At 39.0% G+C, this 19,029-nt stretch overlaps 1 protein-coding gene and 1 pseudogene across 7 annotated transcripts in view; both read right to left on the minus strand.

Moving 5' to 3' along the window:
- The window catches only part of LOC132345729 (selenide, water dikinase 1-like), a 28,013-nt pseudogene extending 19,668 nt beyond the window's left edge, over nt 1-8,345 (minus strand).
- Nucleotides 1-19,029, minus strand: part of UIMC1 (ubiquitin interaction motif containing 1) — a 137,813-nt gene that overhangs the window by 90,710 nt on the left and 28,074 nt on the right. For all 7 annotated transcript variants that reach the window (NM_001113222.2, NM_001038061.3, XM_005209132.5 and 4 more), the window contains 2 exon segments: nt 11,204-11,288; nt 18,831-18,985. In NM_001113222.2, coding sequence (NP_001106693.1) covers nt 11,204-11,288; nt 18,831-18,977 — 232 coding nt within the window. In that variant the 5' untranslated portion in view covers nt 18,978-18,985.

The raw sequence follows: 19,029 nt of genomic DNA on the forward strand, positions 1-19,029 counted from the left end.
AGATCGGTCACTCAGTCGTGTCAGACTCCTTGTGACCCCATGAATCGCAGCATGCCAGGCCTCCCTGTTCATCACCAACTCCGGGAGTTCACTGAGACTCATATCCATCGAGTCAGGGATGCCATCCAGCTGTCTCATCCTCTGCCATCCCCTTCTCCTCCTGCCCCCAATCCCTACCAGCATCAGAGTCTTTTCAATGAGTCAACTCTTCACCTGAGGTGGCCAAAGTACTGGAGTTGCAGCTTTAGCATCATTCCTTCCAAAGAAATCCCAGGGCTGATCTCCTTCAGAACGGACTGGTTGGATCTCCTTGCAGTCCAAGGGACTCTCAAGAGTCTTCTCCAACACCACAGTTCAAAAGCATCAATTCTTTGGCGTTCAGCCTTCTTCACAGTCCAACTCTCACATCCATACATGACCACAGGAAAAACCATAGCCTTGACTAGACGGACCTTTGTTGACAAAAGTAATGTCTCTGCTTTTGAATATGCTATCTAGGTTGGTCATAACTTTCCTTCCAAGGAGTAAGCGTCTTTTAATTTCATGGCTGCAGTCAACCATCTGCAGCGATTCTGGAGCCCCCCAAAATAAAGTCTGACACTGTTTCCACTGTTTCCCCATCTATTTCCCATGAAGTGATGGGACCAGATGCCATGATCTTCGTTTTCTGAATGTTGAGCTTTAAGCCAACTTTTTCACTCTCCACTTTCACTTTCATCAAGAGGTTTTTTAGTTCCTCTTCGCTTTCTGCCATAAGGGTGGTGTCATCTGCATATCTGAGGTTATTGATATTCCTCCCGGCAATCTTGATTTCAGCTTGTGTTTCTTCCAGTCCAGCATTTCTCATGATGTACTCTGCATATAAGTTAAATAAGCAGGGTGACAATATACAGCCTTGACGTACTCCTTTCCAGATTTGGAACCAGTCTGTTGTTCCATGTCCAGTTCTAACTGTTGCTTCCTGACCTGCATATAGGTTTCTCAAGAGGCAGGTCAGGTGGTCTGGCATTCCCATCTCTTTCAGAATTTTCCACAGTTTATTGTGATCCACACAGTCAAAGGCTTTGGCATAGTCAATAAGGCAGAAATACATGTTTTTCTGGAACTCTCTTGCTTTTTCCATGATTCAGCGGATGTTGGCAATTTGATCTCTGGTTCCTCTGCCTTTTCTAAAACCAGCTTGAACATCTGGAAGTTCACAGTTCATGTATTGCTGAAGCCTGGCTTGGAGAATTTTGAGCATTACTTTACTACCATGTGAGATGAGTGCAATTGTGTGGTAGTTTGAGCATTCTTTGGCATTGCCTTTCTTTGGGACTGGAATGAAAACTGACCTTTTCCAGTCCTGTGGCCACTGCTGAGTTTTCCAAATTTGCTGGCATATTGAGTGCAGCACTTTCACAGCATTATCTTTCAGGATTTGGAATAGCTCAACTGGAATTCTATCACCTCCACTAGCTTTGTTCATAGTGATGCTTTCTAAGGCCCACTTGACTTCACATTCCAGGACGTCTGGCTCTAGGCCAGTGGTCACACCATCGTGATTATCTGGGTCGTGAAGATCTTTTTTGTACAGTTTTTCTGTGTATTCTTGCCACCTCTTCTTAATATCTTCTGCTTCTGTTAGATCCATACCATTTCTGTCCTTTATCGAGCCCATCTTTGCATGAAATATTCCTTTGGTATCTCTGATTTTCTTGAAGAGATCTCTAGTCTTTCCCATTCTGTTGTTTTCCTCTATTTCTTTGCATTGATTGCTGAAAAGGTTTTCTTATCTCTTCTTGCTATTCTTTGGAACTCTGCATTCAGATGTTTATATCTTTCCTTTTCTCCTTTGCTTTTCACTTCTCTTCTTTTCACAGCTATTTGTAAAGCCTCCCCAGACAGCCATTTTGCTTTTTTGCATTTCTTTTCCATTGGGATGGTCTTGATCTCTGTCTCCTGTAGAATGTCACAAACCTCATTCCATAGTTCATCAGGCACTCTATCTATCAGATCTAGTCCCTTAAATCTATTTCTCACTTCCACTGTATAATCATAAGGGATTTGATTCAGGTCATACCTGAATGGTCTAGTGGTGTTCCCTACTTTCTTCAATTTAAGTCTGAATTTGGCAATAAGGAATTCATGGTCTGAGCCACAGTCAGCTCCTGGTCTTGTTTTTGCTGACTGTATAGAGCTTCTCCGTATTTGGGGGACTTTATCTCTGCACAGAACTGAGCTACTTGCTCACAAAGTAAACAGATCAGGAGGCCTCTTGACATCTCCGGACAGGTCCCACGCATAAGGCCAAACACATTTCCACAGGCCTTGCTCACAGCTGCCATCTTGGCCAGGATAGGAAGCTTATGAATCACAAAGGACACCTTGTTTCTCTGCTGTTTGGCCAGGTTCTGTGCGTGGCCCAGAATCCCAAAGCCTGTGATGTTGGTGGCCGCATGGGCATTTAATGTACACATGAGTCCTGACACTGTCCTGTTGAGCCTGGCCATGTTCATCATTGCCTCCTGGTACTCCAGCTCCACATCCTCCTAGGGAATCACTAGCTTGATTTTATTCCATTTCTCAGGAATGTCCAGCCACTGGTGCATGGCCATGATCACTTGCATCCCCAAACGTTTTGTCAGCACAAGCACACCCAGCACTGCATTATCTGGCATGATAAATCCGTTGGGATGGCAGACAGTTGTATCCACAACAACCCATGGGTTTAGCAATCCAGAGGTTTAGCTCTGTTTGGCCACCCATTATAGACGTTCCCACCTCCTCTGCTGCATCTTTAAAACCCTGTATATTTAGGTGCATTACTTTATCCCTTTCCCTGTTGGTCATTTTATGACTGATTCCAAGAAGCATCAGCATGTTGTCACATTCTGTGCCCCACATGACACAGAGGTCACTAAGGACATTGGCACAGGCTATCCTGCCCATCATATAAGGGTCAGCGACCATGGGCTAAATGTAATCTGCAGTTTGAACCAAGGGAAGACTGCCATGCCTCAGAGGAAAGACACAAGTGTCCATCCCAATGCTAAGTCTTGGCATATCTGCTACAAGAAACTGTTCTTCTTGGAAATGGTTCTCCTGTAAGGACTCCAGCAATTTCTGCAGGACATCTTAGAGGCCTTTGAAGCCAGAGCCCTTCAGTTAAGTGAACCTAGTTAACCAGAAGCTGTTTTCCAATTCATAACTTTTCCGATTAAAGTACTCCCGCTCAGACATGCTTCTTGAGCCCACACACCTCACTGTTGGGCTCCTCCCGTCCCTCTCCTATGAGGCTGGTTTCTTTATAGATTCACCGGTTTGTTTTGCGTCCTCCGCCTCCTCCCACAAACAGGACTCTGTCACTCCCACAACGTACCAGGCATGGTACCTTAACAAATTTAAAGCAAGAGAAATCATGCAATGTCTGCTCTCAGACCACAATGAAGTTAAACTAGAAATCAATTAGAAAAATAACAGGAAAATCTCAAAATAAATGGAGATTAAGCAACATACCTTAAATAACTCATGGCTCAAGGAAGAAATCTCAAGAGAAATATAAAAATACTTTGAATCAAATGAAAATGAAAACACAACTTATCAAAATTTCTGGGATGCAGCAAAAGCAATGCTTAGAGGGGATTTATAGCATTGAGTGCATACACTGGGAAAAAAGATCTAAAATCAATCATCTAACCTTAGGGAACCAGAAAAAAAAAATAAAACGAGAGAGAGCAAATTAAATACAAAGTAAGCAGAAGAAAAAATAATAAAAACTACAGCAGAAATCAATGAAATGGAAATTGAGAAGTGAATAGAGAAAATGAACCAAAACAAAAACTGATGTATTTTTTTTTAATCAATAACATTGATGAACCACTAGCTAGGCTGACTAAACAAAGAGAGGACATAAATTTCTAGTATCAGAAATGAAAGAGGGGACATCACTACAGACCTCTTGGAGATTAAAAGAATAATAAAGGAATACTATGAACAACTTTCGGAGAAGGCAATGGCAACCCACTCCAGTACTCTTGTCTGGCAAATCCCATGGATGGAGGAGCCTAGTAGGCTGCAGTCCATGGGGTCACTAGGAGTTGGACACAACTGAGCAACTTCACTTCCACTTTTCACTTTCATGCATTGGAGAAGGAAATGGCAACCCACTCCAGTGTTCTTCCCTGGAGAATCCCAGGAACAGGGGAGCCTCGTGGGCTGCCATCTCTGGGGTCACACAGAGTCGGACACAACTGAAGCGACCTAGCAGCAGCAGCAGCATGAACAACTTTATGTCCACAAATTGATAACCTCAACGGAACAGATCAATTTTCTTGAAAGACACAATCTGCCAACACTCACATTAAAAAAAAAAAAAAGACAGTCTGACTATACCTATTAAAGAAATAGAATTCATAATTAACCTTGCACAACAAAAAGCAACAGGCCCAGGTGGATTCACTAATAAATTCTACCAAACATTTAAGGAAGAAATTATACAAATTCTCTACAATCTGTTTCAGAGTATAGAAGCAGAGGGAATACTACGTAAGTTATTCCATGTGACCACATTAACCCTAACACTAAAACTAGACAAAAATGTTACAAGAAAAGTACAGACCAATATATCTCATGAACACAGATGCAAAACTTAACAAAATATTAGCAAATTGAACCTAACAATACATAAAAAGAATTATACACCATGACCAAATGGAATTTATCCCAGATGTGCACGCTAGTTCAACATTCAAAAATTAATCAACATAATGCAATGCATAAACAGAATGAAAAAGAAAAATCACATGATCATATTCAATAGATTCAGAAAAAGCAGCGAATAAAATCACTCATCCATGATAAAACCTCTCGATAAATTAGGAATAGAGAATTTTCTCAATTTGATGGAGAATAATGGTTTTAGACAAGGCAGAGGAACCAGAGATCAAATTAACAACATCTGCTGGATCATGGAAAAAGCAAGAGAGTTCCAGAAAAATATCTATTTCTGCTTTATTGACTATGCCAAAGCCTTTGACTGTGTGGATCACAATAAACTGTGGAAAATTCTGAAAGAGATGGGAATACCAGACCACCTGACCTGCCTCTTGAGAAACCTGTATGCAGGTCAGGAAGCAACAGTTAGAACTGGACATGGAACAACAGACTGGTTCCAAATAGGAAAAGGAGTACGTCAAGGCTGTATATTGTCACCCTGCTTATTTAACTTATATGCAGAGTACATCATGAGAAATGCTGGACTGGAAGAAACACAAGCTGGAATCAAGATTGCCGGGAGAAATATCAATAACCTCAGATATGCAGATGACACCACCCTTATGGCAGAAAGTGAAGAGGAACTCAAAAGCCTCTTGATGAAGGTGAAAGTGGAGAGTGAAAAAGTTGGCTTAAAGCTCAACGTTCAGAAAACGAAGATCAGGGCATCTGGTCGCATCACTTCATGGGAAATAGATGGGGAAACAGTGGCAACAGTGTCAGACTTTATTTTTGGGGGCTCCAAAATCACTGCAGATGGTGACTGCAGCCATGAAATTAAAAGACACTTACTCCTTGGAAGGAAAGTTATGACCAACCTAGATAGCATATTCAAAAGCAGAGACATTACTTTGCCAACAAGGTCCATCTAGTCAAGGCTATGGTTTTTCCTGTGGTCATGTATGGATGTGAGAGCTGGACTGTGAAGAAGGCTGAACGCCAAAGAACTGATGCTTTTGAACTGTGGTGTTGGAAAAGACTCTTGAGAGTCCCTTGGACTGCAAGGAGATCCAACCAGTCCATTCTGAAGGAGATCAGCCTTGGGATTTCTTTGGAAGGAATGATGCTAAAGCTGCAACTCCAGTACTTTGGCCACCTCAGGTGAAGAGTTGACTCATTGGAAAAGACTCTGATGCTGGGAGGGATTGGGGGCAGTAGGACAAGGGGACGGCAGAAGATAAGATGGCTGGATGGCATCCCTGACTTGATGGATGTGAGTCTCAGTGAACTCCGGGAGTTGGTGATGGACAGAGAGGCCTGGCGTGCTGCAATTCATGGGGTTGCAAAGAGTCGGACACGACTGAGCAACTGAACTGAACTGAACTGAATCTATAAAGAAAAACATATAGCTAACATCATACTAAAAGGAAAAAACTCAAAGCATTCCCATTATAAATAGGAAAAAGGCTACGATGGCCCTCTCATCACTCCTTTTCAACATTGTACTGGACATACCAGCTAACGTGATAAGACAAGAAAAGGAAATAAAAGGCATACAGACAAGGAAGGGAAAAAGTAAAACTGTCTTTGTTCACAAATCACACTATCATCTAAGTAGAAAATCCAACAGAATCAACAAAATTCCTAGAAGTAATTATACTAAGGTTATGATATACAAGAATAGTAGTCAATCACATTCCGTATACCAGAAATGAACAAGTGTAATTTGAAATCTGATGCTTTCCAGGTGGTGCAATGGTAAAGAATACATCTGCCACTGCAGCAGATGCAATAGACACAGGTTCAATCTCTGAGTCAGAAAGATCCCCTGGAATAGGAAATGGCAACCCATTCTAATATTCTTGCCTAGAAAATTCCATTGACAGAGGAGCCTGGTGGGCTATAGTCCAGGGGTTGCAAAGAGTCAGGCACTACATGCACACATGAATTTGAAATTTAAAACAATACCATTTACACTGGTAATAAAATAACATACAAGATCTATATGAGGAAAGCTATAAAACTCTGATTAACAAAATCAAGTAAAAATTAACTAACTAAAGGGATTCCATGTCATGGAATAGAAAGACTTATATAATGTCAAGATACCAATTTTACAAACCTGATCTGTAGATTCAATATAATCGAAATAAAAATTCCAGTAATTTTGTAGATACAAAAAAACTCATTCTAAAGTTTATATGGAGAGAAAGAAATGGCAACCCACTCCAGTGCTCATGCCTGGGTAATCCATGGACAGAGAAGCCTGACGGGCTACAGTCCATGGGGTCACAAAAAGTCAGATACAACAGAACAACTAATCAACAACAACAAAAGCAAACCACCTACTCCAACCAGTGCAGCCCCACACCCCCAACCCACCAAACTAAACATTGGACTGAAATGAAAATACTGCTTTTGCTAAGACATCAATGAAACGATTGGATTAAGTTGAGCAATTACGTCAGAAGAAGGTATGGTCATCTGGAGAGCTGGCCGGTCCTGGTACATGCTCTCTGGAGTTTGTCTCCCAAGAGAAATGTGGTCTCAGACAAAGGCACTGACCACTGCTCTGCCTACATCAGGTCCACACACACATACATGTCAGCTTGAGATAAACTCATATCAAATACTTACTTTCATTCACTGAACCTGAGTATGATGATTAATAGTCCTTGTTTGAATAAAGACTCACCCACTTAGTGGTTGGCTAATCTTACAAAAGTCACTTAATTGGTCTCAGCCTGTTTCTTCTTCTCTAAAATGGGGGATAATCTTAAATAGAGCTACCAGTTCTTAATGTTCAATAAATATTTATAAAGCCCCCACTATATGCCAAGTATATGGTTGAATTTTTTTTTTAAGATTTTGCATGTAAAAAGAAGCTGATTCCAGTCTGGCCCAGAGTAAACCTCATTTTCACTACTAAGAATGTGTCTCTTCCACATTCCATAGGCAATGTTCATTTGTCAGCCAACGGAAAACCATCAGCAGCAACTTTTGCCCCCAGAATTGTGATATTCTGTTTAAAAAGTGTGGTCTATTTTTTTTTCCCCTTCTATACTTAATAGAGCCTCATATAATATCAGAGCTGGAAAGAATCTTAAAAGTCATCCAGGCCAGCTTTCTGCCTACCTGGCCAAGTGGCCCACCCTATCTTTGGACAGCTCAGCTAGTAGACAATTCTTTCTTAAAACAAAATCATCTTCCTGTGGTCTGTGTCCTAGTTCTGCCCTCTAAATCATCTCAGGAAAAAAGCTGCATTTTCTGTCTCCCTTATCACAGTTCTTTTTGTGTATGTGGAGACCTCTCTCACTCCTTTGTCAGAAATAAATCTTTTATCCAGGCTCAGATAAAAAGTAATAACAACTATTTCAATCTAATTTCTTTTCCAAAGGAAACATCTTTATTAAGATGATGGGAATTGTCTGCCCACTTAAATCTTTACATATTTTATTGACTAATATAAATTAAGACATTCAAAATGAAAAAAACAAAAGTTTATATTGAAGGGCAAAAGATCTGGAATAGTCAACACAATATTGAAGGAAAGGAACAAAGCAGGAGGACTGATGCTACCTGACTTTAAAACCTACTACACATAAAGCTTCTTTACTGTCTGAGCTACTAGGTAACACCAGTGGTAAAGAACTCACCTGTCAAGGCAGATTTAAGAGACCTGCGTTCGACCCCTGGAGAAAGGCATGGCAATCCACTCCAGTATTCCTGCCTGGAGAATCCCATGGACAGAGGAGCCTGGTGGGCTACAGTCCATGAGATCACAAAGTGTCAGACACAACTGAGTGACTAATACACAATCATAGTTGAGGCAGGAGATAGATGAGCCCCAGGTCAGCAATCTACAACTGGCCTCCTGTTCATATCTCCTAGGGCCGGTCATTCATTACCAGCCCCTATTTACATTTCTTGAAGTAAGAGACAAATGGGCTCCAGGACTACGTATTTATGACTGGACTCCTATTTATATTTCAAGATCTATACCTCAATATAAAAACCAATAAGAACAGGGTAAATAACTGGACATTGGGCAGTTTTAGGGCAGGGACAGAGTGGGACTAAAACCTGTTAAAAGATTAAGAGGTCACACACTCCCCCATCTTTAGGGCAAAAATCCTTCATGAGGTCAAAAGGGCAGGGGACGCCAGACCAAAGTAAGCCTTGCCACCCCCTTCCATAAGCCTTTTCGGTGGGATCCATTTTAACTGAAAGGTCTGTACACACCCAGGGGAGGGTTAGGACAGGTCAGGTGTGGAAAAAGAAACTAGATAATTGGCTAAAGAAGACTAGGAAGAACTGTCCTATATAAATGACTTAACAGCCTATTTTCTGTGCTCCTCACTATGGGGGACACCCACACCCCTTCTCTCCAGATGCATCTCTGCCTTGCTTCTATCTTAACAAACTGTTTCTCTGTGTGCTCCTCCCACTTGTTCTTATGCTATGTCTCTAATAATAAACTTTATACCTGGATTTAAAAAAACAGTCTTTGTCTCCATGATAAATGCATCTTTCACTGGGGACAAAGATCCAGGAAAAAAAATAGCCTCTAGCCTTTGCTGGTCTGGACTCCTGGTTTTTATCCATGTTGCCCAGGTTCAGTTCCTCGGCAGGGAATTAAGATCTTACTTCACGCCACTGCTCACTGCTGCCTCATGGAGATCACAGTGACAGCCACCTCTAGATATACCACAGTGATTTAGCAACAACAACAATTATGGTTAATTTTATAAGGCTGAGAATTATACTTTAAATCACCTAAATTCAAATTAATAGTGAAAAAAATTCTGCTTTATCTTCAATGTTTTATAATAATCTCAGCTAGTTAACATACTTTTTAACAAGTTCACTGAAATACGTAAACATCTCACATGATATTAAAATGAAAAAATACAGTCATTATTAAATAACTTCACAATTGAGTAACAAAGTCAGAAGAGAAAAAACTTACAATAAATAATTTTTGTGATATTGTGATTTATAATAATATATACTGAATCTGGGCACCTGACACAGAGCTTCTAATAATCCTGGAATTTCCTAACAACTCCTAACAGCTCCTAACAACTGGAATTTCCTAAATGAAAATAAATTAATTGTTATTAATAACAATTCCCTTTTAGGCACACCGGAGATTCTATTAATGAACTTACTTTTGGAAAGCCCCTAAGGATGGGGGCTGGTTGCCAGGGAAACCAACCAAGCTACTAGAGGATTAGAACTTTTATTCCAACTCCCCAACCTCCAGGGAAGGAAGAGCGACTGGCTGGAAGTTGGACCAATCACCAATGAACAATGATTTAATCAATCATACCTGTATAATGAAGCCTTCATAAAAAACCTGAACTATAATGTTTGGTGAGCCTCCAGGTTGGTGAACATGTACAGGGACCGAGAAGGTGACATACCTGGGTAGGTCAAGGAGGTCCCAGGTCTCCTATATCTTGCCCTATATCTTCAATCTTGCTGTTACTGAGTTACATCCTTTATAATAAAAGTGAAAGTGAAGTTGCTCAGTCATGTCCAACTCTTTGCGATCCCATGGATTGTAGACTACCAGGCTCTTTAGTCCATAGGATTCTCCAGGCAAGAATACTGGAGTGGGTTGCCATTTCCTTCTCCAGTGGATCTTCCCGACCCAGGGATTGAACCAGGGTCTCCTGCATTGTAGGCAGACACTTTACAGTCTGAGCCACAAAGGAAGTCAACCTGGCTGTTACTGAGTTATATCCTTTATAATAAACCAGTCATCTAATAAGTAAACTGTTTCCCTAAATTCTGAGAGCCATTTTGGCAAATTAATTGAACACAAAAAAGGGGTCACAAGAACCTCTGATTTATAGCCAGTGGATCAGAAGCATAGGTAACAACCTGGACTTGCAATTGTCATCTAAAAGAAGGGGAACTCACACAGAACTAAGCCTTTAGCTTGTGGGATCTGACAGTGTCATATTTCCATAAACTGTAGGGTACCCAGTGTCCAAAGAGTTGGAGAAGTACTTTGTAAAGGGGAGAAAAAAAAAACCTTACACATCTGATGACCAGAATAAAGTGCTGAGAGTAGAGCAGACACTTAGAATTTTAGTGATCAAAACAGTAACACCATTATTGGAGCCACTAAGTGATTTTCTTTTTTTTTTTTTTTTTTCACTAAGTGATTTTCTACGTGTTATCTTCATTTTATTGATGAGGTAACAGCAGTAGGCTGTAGTGGCTTGCCTAAAGTCCACACAGTAAGTGGAAGGAAGGGTTCAAAACCAAGTGTGCCTAACTCTGAAATGGCACATTCTTAATTTCAACACGCTGCCTTTAATAATCAATTGTATACACTCTAGGTAACTGTGATCCCACAAATTTTAATGGAATCCTGAATTACCAAGAACCACACACATTCTTATTCAGAGAAACCTTTTCTTAATGAAGAAACTAGTGTCAATTCTATGACTGCTGAAACTTCCAAACCATTCTCAACACAAAAATGAAAACATACGTGCAATTTTTCTTTTAGCCAAACACTTTGCTCTATTTGACTGTTTTGCCTTCGTTTTCTGCAATCCATTTTCCTCCTTTGGCTCCTGTTGCAAAACAAGAAACATGAACAGGTTGATTGGCATTAAAAGTAGTACTCTTTCTACCTTCCTCTACAGCTAACAGAGGCCACTAAACCTCTAAAGAATCAGTGTTTTTGTAAATGTTTTGTAACATTCTTTGTAAATGTTCAAAGAAAACATCAGAAAAAGATCTTTACGGTAGAAAAAGAAAAATGTAGATTCAGAACCAATAAAAATAAAAAACTGTAATATACAGATATAATTATGTCATATTCAAGCTCATACAAAAACTGACCCATCTGTAAAATACCAGCAAGTATGCACCCAAGTTCAGAGAAAGCTCGATTCAATGTTTCAAAGTCAGTAATAAAGTTTAAGCCCAGTGCATACTCACTTCTTTTAAATCAGTACTTTAAAAAGCAACAGAACAATCAGGGAAAAGTATGTAACATATTTATTAGATAAAGGTCTAATTTTCCTTATATATAAAGAGCTCTTACAAATCAACACAAAGCACCTCCCACAGGCAAAAAATATGTTAAGACACTTCACAGAAAAACATACCACAAAGAGCTTGTATGTATATGGAAATGCAATTCACAACAATTATATAGGTATCTTTTTTTAATCTATACCAATGGTAAAAATGAAAACATTTCATAAAATATTTATTGTGAGGAAACAAGTACCATAGGTTGGATAAAATGGATGCAAATCACTATTCTGTGCATCTGGAACTAATATAGTGTTGTGGGTAAATTATACTTCAATTACAGTGTGTGTGGGGTGGGACGAGGAGAAAATGCATCAAAATGCTAATGGTGGTCATCTCTACAGGGTGGGGATTGTGGGTGGTTGTGATTTTTTAGTTTAGGCTTTTACGTGTTTCTAACTGTCCACAATCAACAGGTATTGCTTGTAAAATTAAGATAAAAACAATAAATGTCATTAAAAATGAAAAAAAAAAAGAATACAGGCAAAGATGATCCCATAAATATATAACTGGGATCTCTGAAGAAGAAAACAAACAATGAAACAAACTGACATTAAGATTATAATAAATAAAATTTACAAGGGAAAAAAGGCAGAGGATGAGATGGTTCGATGGCATCACTGACTCAATGGACATGAGTTTGAGCAAGCTCTGGGAGTTGGTGATGGAAAGGGAAGCTTGGCAAGCTACAGTCCATGGGGTTTTCAAAGAGTCGGACATGACGGAGCAATTGAACTGAACTGACATATTGAAAGTTCACTCTGACCAATCAGTTTCCTAACACATACACATAAGATACCTATCTCACCTTGAAGAAAAATTTTTAGCATTCAGACTAACAAAAAGGACTAGTCACTTAACAAAAAAAGGAAAATAAATCAGACTTACCAAACATAACATACAAAGCAAAAATCAAGAAGGCAGCATTTTAAAGAAACTCAAGGGAAAAAAGAAAATTTTAAACCAAGGACGTTGGATCCTATTAAGCAGTCTTTCAGATATCAAGACTACAGAAAAACAGTATCAAAAACATAACTTAGGAAATAATATAGTCACAAGACCTACTTGACAAATCTAGTAAAAATCAAGCACTATTCAACTAAAAAATGATTAGAAAAAACCAAAAGAATTGATAGTAAATATTTAACATATTTAATTTTAGAACTAAGACTAAAACAAAAGTAGAGATAAGAATAGAAGAAAACATGTAAATGTTATATGCAGAAATGACACACCTAATAAATGAGAGAAATCAGAAATGGAAAGTAAAATAAGTTCATTTTCTACTGCATGCACTATAAGTGAAAGTCAAAGGATACTATTTACAACCGACAAACCAGACTACAGAAAGCTAAATTAAAAAAAAAAGGAAGGAACTATGAAAAGCATTTATATAAACTCTAAAAAAAGACATACCAAAATATATGCCAAAAGCAGAGTCAAAAATCAAAGAATATAGAAAAAGAAATAAAATTAATATAACAAAAAATTAAACTCAACGCTATGAGACTGGGTTATAACAAAGTGATCCAGAATGGCCGAAAATGAAAGATCTAGAAGATAACAGTAATTGTGTGTGCATGCTCAGTCACTTAGCTGTGTCTGACTCTTTGTGACCCTGTGGACTGTAGCCAGCCAGGCTCCTCTGTCTATGAGATTTTCCAGACAAGAATACCGGAGTGAGTTGCCATTTCCTCTTTCAGGAGATCTTCCCAACCCAGGAATCTACCCTGCATCTCCTGCACTGGATTCTTTACCACTGAGCCACCTACCTAAATTGACTCTCTCCATATATCTTCCCAGAAAAAAACACAAAACCAACAGGGCTTCCCAGGTGGCACTAGTGGTAAAGAACCTGCCTGCCAATGCAGGAGGCGCAGGAGACCTGGATTCCATCCCTGGGTCAGGAAGATTCCCTGGAAGAGGAAATGGCAACCCACTCCAGTATTCTTGCCTGGAAAATCCCATGGACGGAGAAGCCTGATGGACTACAATCCATGGGGTTACAAAGAGTTGGACACGACTGAAGCAACTTAGCATGCAATAAGGACCAGAAATAACACCACCTATGACCAATGCCTTCAACATTATTAGGAGACAAAACATACCACAGAATTCAAATAACCAGTGAGCAGAGAAACAGCAAATTCTAACAGTGCTATTGCAAGTCTATGAATAAACAGAACAAAGAAAGAGAAGGCTTAAGAGACTATATGAAAAATAAGAAAAAGAAATGAAAAACTTAAGAACACAGACAAAACCACCTTCAAAATTAGAATGTCTGACACTAAGACCAAACAATGGTCCAAGACCTGGTATTTCACATAATCAGCTATATCTTAAAGGGCTTGAAAGTGAGAGGAACAAAAGTGGCAACCTCAAAGACGTACTACCAATGGAAAAGAGGAAGATACACAAAAAAGAGATGGTACCCCCTCAGATTTCATAAAAGAAAAAGAAAGGAGGAAAAAAATGACAGGTCCTGAAGAAAAAAAATAAACATGCCAACCTCTCTTCTAATATCAACAATACCATCCATAAAAAAAACTAAAATGAAGTACACTAAAAAGACAAAAGGGAAGCTTTTGTCCAGTAAATATAAGAATAAAAAAAGAAATTTCAAACCAAGCAACTATAAAACAGAAAGAGAAAATGTAAATAAAACATTTAAGTTTATCCCAGAAAAGGAAATTAACACATCCCAAACAAATTTTAAAGAATCATCTACAGATTAAGAAAAGCCTAGAATCAGAAAACTCAAACCATAAACCAACAAGAAAAGGAACAAATAAATTGAAACTTGATAAAACCAAAACTGAAAATAGATAAAACCACCTCAAAAAAGAAAAATGGGGACTTCCCCAGTGGTCCAGGAGCTAGGACTCTGAGCTCCCAATGCAGGGGGCCCAGGTTTGATCCCTGGTGCATGCCTCAACTAAGACTCTGCATGCTGCTGCTGATCTGGAATGCTCCACACTGTTCTCCATAGTAGTTGTATCCATTTACATTCCCACCAACAATGCAAGAGGGTTCCCTTTAAAAAAAAGGTGGGGGAGGGGGTCTCCAAAGGAAAACAGATTCAAGTAAAAATCTGAAACAGCCACTAAAGAAATACAAGAAAACAATGAGAAAATGAAAGGAATAAGCTACAAGATACACTGTTCTGAGAAAAGAACAAGATGCAAATAGATATGCAACATTTCACATAAAAAGAAGCAGAATTAAGAAAACATGAATGGGGACTTCCCTGGAGTCCAGTGGCTAAGACTCTGTGCTCCCAGTACCGGGGGCCTGGGTTTGATCCCTGGTCAGGGAACTAGATCCCTCAAGTCACAACAAAGGTCGAAAATCCCATGTGCCACAACTAAGATGCAGTACAACATTCATAAAACTAAGATCAAGCCATCCGGTCCCATCACTTCATGGGAAATAGATGGGGAAACAGTGAAAACAGTGTCAGACTTTATTTTGGGGGGCTCCAAAATCACTGCAGATGGTGACTGCAGCCATGAAATTAAAAGACACTTACTCCTTGGAAGGAAAGTTATGACCAACGTAGAGAGCATATTCAAAAGCAGAGACATTACTTTGTCAACAAAGGTCCATCTAGTCAAGGCTATGGTTTTTCCAGTGGTCATGTATGGATGTGAGAGTTGGACTGTGAAGAAAGCTGAGCACCGAAGAATTGATTTGAACTGTGGTGTTGGAGAAGACTCTTTAGTCCCTTGGACTGCAAGGAGATCCAACCAGTCCATTCTAAAGGAGATCAGTCCTGGGTGTTCATTGGAAGGACTGATGCTAAAGCTGCAACTCCAATACTTTGGCCACCTCATGCAAAGAGTTGACTCACTGGAAAAGACCCTGATGCAGGGAGGGATTGAGGGCAGGAAGAGAAGGGGATGACAGAGGATGAGATGGCTGGATGGCATCACCGGCTCGACAGTCATGAGTCTAAGTGAACTCTGGGAATTGGTGATGGACAGGGAGGCCTGGTGTGCTGTGATTCATGGGGTCGCAAAGAGTCGGTCACGACTGAGCGACTGAACTGAACTGCCAAATAAATAAATATTTAAAGAGAGAGAGAAAAAACATGAATGGGCTTATTTTTGCTTTAAAGCAATGCTGTAAGAATAAAAAAAAAAAATTAATGAAATTGGTTATCAGTGGTGTAAAGGATGTGGAATAATAGGGTGTATAGAATGGAGAAGCAAGATAACTTGAGTGTATATCTTTCTCTATACATTTAATTTATTCAATAAAGCAATTTTCTATATAATGCAAAAATAAAATTAAATCAACAAGAATGGGAAGAAAACAAAGAACCAATGCAAAAACAATCAGTTGGATGGTACCTTTTAAAGTACCTCAGTAACTTTATTACAGATAAATAATCTAACCACATCTATTTAAAAAAGAGATTCTCAGACTGTATAAAATTAGAAACCTCAAACCGTGTGCTACCTACAAGAAATCCAAATAAAATATAAACAAATACCTAGGTTAAAAGTTAAAATACCAACAAATGGTGCTGGAAAAACTGGATATGCACAAGCAAAAAAGAAGTCAGATCCCTATTTTATACCATACACGAAAGCTAATAACGCAAAATCAATCAAAGACCTAAATATAACACTTAAAATTTTAAAACTCTTAGAAGAAAATATGGGGAAGGAAATGGGAACCCACTCCAGTATTCTTGCCTGAAAAATTCCATGGACAGCAGAGCCTGGCAGCCATAATGCATGGAATCACAAAGAGTTGGACATGACTGAGCACACACAGAAGAAAACATTGGGGAAAAGCTTCATGACATGGAAGATTTCACATGACTTTTTGGATGTGACGCCAAAGCACACGCAGTAATACAAAAACCAGATAAACTGGACTAAATTTAAAACTACTCTGCATAAAAAAACTATCAACAGAGTACAAAGGCAACCTATGGAATGGGAGAAAATATGTGCAAATCATATATCTGACAAGGCGCTAACTGTCCACAATATATAAAGAACCCCTACAATTCAACGGGCATTTCTGTAGTGTAGCGATTATCACATTCACCTTATACACAAAAGGTCCCCGGTTTGAAAACAGGCAGAAACATGTTTAGGGCTTCTCTGATAGCTCAGTTGGTAAAAAATCTGCTTGCAATGTGGGAGACCTGGGTTCGGAAGATCCCCAGGCTACCCACTCTGGTATTCTGGCCTGGTGAATTCCATGGACTGTAGAGTCAATGGGGTCGCAAAGAGTTGGACACGACTGAGCAACTTTCACCATTCAACAACAATATGTATGTGAATATATATAATCTAAAAATGGTTAAAATCCTAAATTATGTTATGTATATTTTACCACTACATATACACACACACACACGCCATCTCATACCATACACAAAAATTATTTCAAAATGGAACAAAGACCAAACTGTAAGAGCTAAAATTAGAAAACTCTTAGGGATCAACTTCATGACTTTAGATTTGGTAATAATTCTTTAGCTACAACACCAAAAGCATTAAATAACCAAAGGGAGAAAAAAAAGGTAACTTGGACTTTTTCAATATTTAAAACTGTTGTGCATCAAAGAACATTATCAAGAAAGTGAAAAGACATCTGCTAGCATGGAAGAATATATTTGCAAATAATGTATCTGATAAGAGGTTTAATATGCAAAATAGAAAAAGAAAACTTAACCACTCAACAACAAAAAGTGCAAGGTATAAATGGACAGAGAACTTGAACAGACATCTCTTCAAAGAAGCTATACAAATGGCTAATAAGTACAAAAAAGATGCACAAGTTCATTAGCCATTAAGGAAAGGCAAGTCAAAACCACAATGAGAAACCACTACACATTCACTAGGGTGATATAAAAATTAAACATTTAAAAATAACAAGTGTTACCAAGAATGTAGAGAAACTGGAATCCCAGGATATTGCTGATGGGAATGTAAAATGGTGCAGTCACTGTAGGGGGAAAAGGCATGAAGAGGACTTCCCTGGTAGTCCAGAGGTTGAGAATCTGCCTGCTATCACAGAGGACACAGGTTCAATCCTTGATCTGGGAAGATTTCACATGCAGTAGGGCAACTAATCCCCTGCCCACAACTACTGAGCCTGCACGCCCTAAAGCCTGTGTGCTCTGCAACAAGAGAAGGTACAGCAATAAGAAGCCCTGCACTACAACTAGAAAGTAGCCCCTACTCACCTCAACTAGAGAAAGCCCGTGTGCAGCAAGACCCAGCTCAGCCAAAAATAAATACATAAAAATTTTGTAACAGGGATTAAGTACTGTTATATGCTACAGTATGGATGAACCTTGAAAACATACATCAAGTGAAAGAAGGCAGCCACAAATGCAATTCAATTTAAAAGGAAGAGTCAGAGACAATTCTGAGCTTTATAACCTGAGGCAAATGAGTGGTTCTACCATCAAATGAGATAGAAGATAAGAAGAGTGAGAGGTAAACTTAGGTGAAAACACAGTGACTTACTACACTGCCTTACTGGATGTGACCTACAAACAGGCAGAAACTTCCAATAAAAAATGGAAACACAGATCAAAGGAAAGATTTAAAATCTATTACAGCTCTATCCAACAAAGCTTTCTATAATGAAGGGAAATGTTCTATACTTGCGCTAACACAGCAGACACTAGATGTGACTAGTCCAAGAGATGAACTGATTTTTCCTTTTATTTAATTTTAATTAATTTAAATTTAAATAGCTACAGGTGGCTAGCTGCTACCACACTGGACAGAGTATATCTAGAAACTTATAAAGCTGTCTTTCTCTCACTTTATAGACATATGAAAATTTTCCCATTTGATTTATTCAAATGGTTTTAAAATATCACCGTCAGTTAATACATTATAAAACTCAGGAGCTATGATCCATCCTCAGCCAAATTGTATGACTACTTTCTTCTAAGTAATTTTTAATTCCATTTACGAAGCTGAGTAAAAGCTGCATGGTCTGGCAAGATGTCATTAAAATTCAGTCTCACAAACAAACCAGTCACAGATAAGGAGGCCTAGTTTGAGACCTAGAGCTCTACTCTTTAGAATACTAACCTCTCCATCACTATCAGATATCACAATGTATGCATCCTCAAGTCTACGCTTCTTCTTCACATTGACAGAACCGGTAGTTTCTACATCTTTCTTCTCCAGGTTCTGAGCTTCAGAGGCTTCTTTAACTTTTTTCTTTCTCCGTGGCATCCTTTTGTCTGAAATAGAAGGAAAAAAAAAATTGGAGAAGGAAATGGCAACC

The sequence above is a fragment of the Bos taurus genome, chromosome 7 (genome assembly GCF_002263795.3).
Source record: "Bos taurus isolate L1 Dominette 01449 registration number 42190680 breed Hereford chromosome 7, ARS-UCD2.0, whole genome shotgun sequence".
NCBI classification, from domain to species: Eukaryota; Metazoa; Chordata; class Mammalia; order Artiodactyla; family Bovidae; genus Bos; species Bos taurus.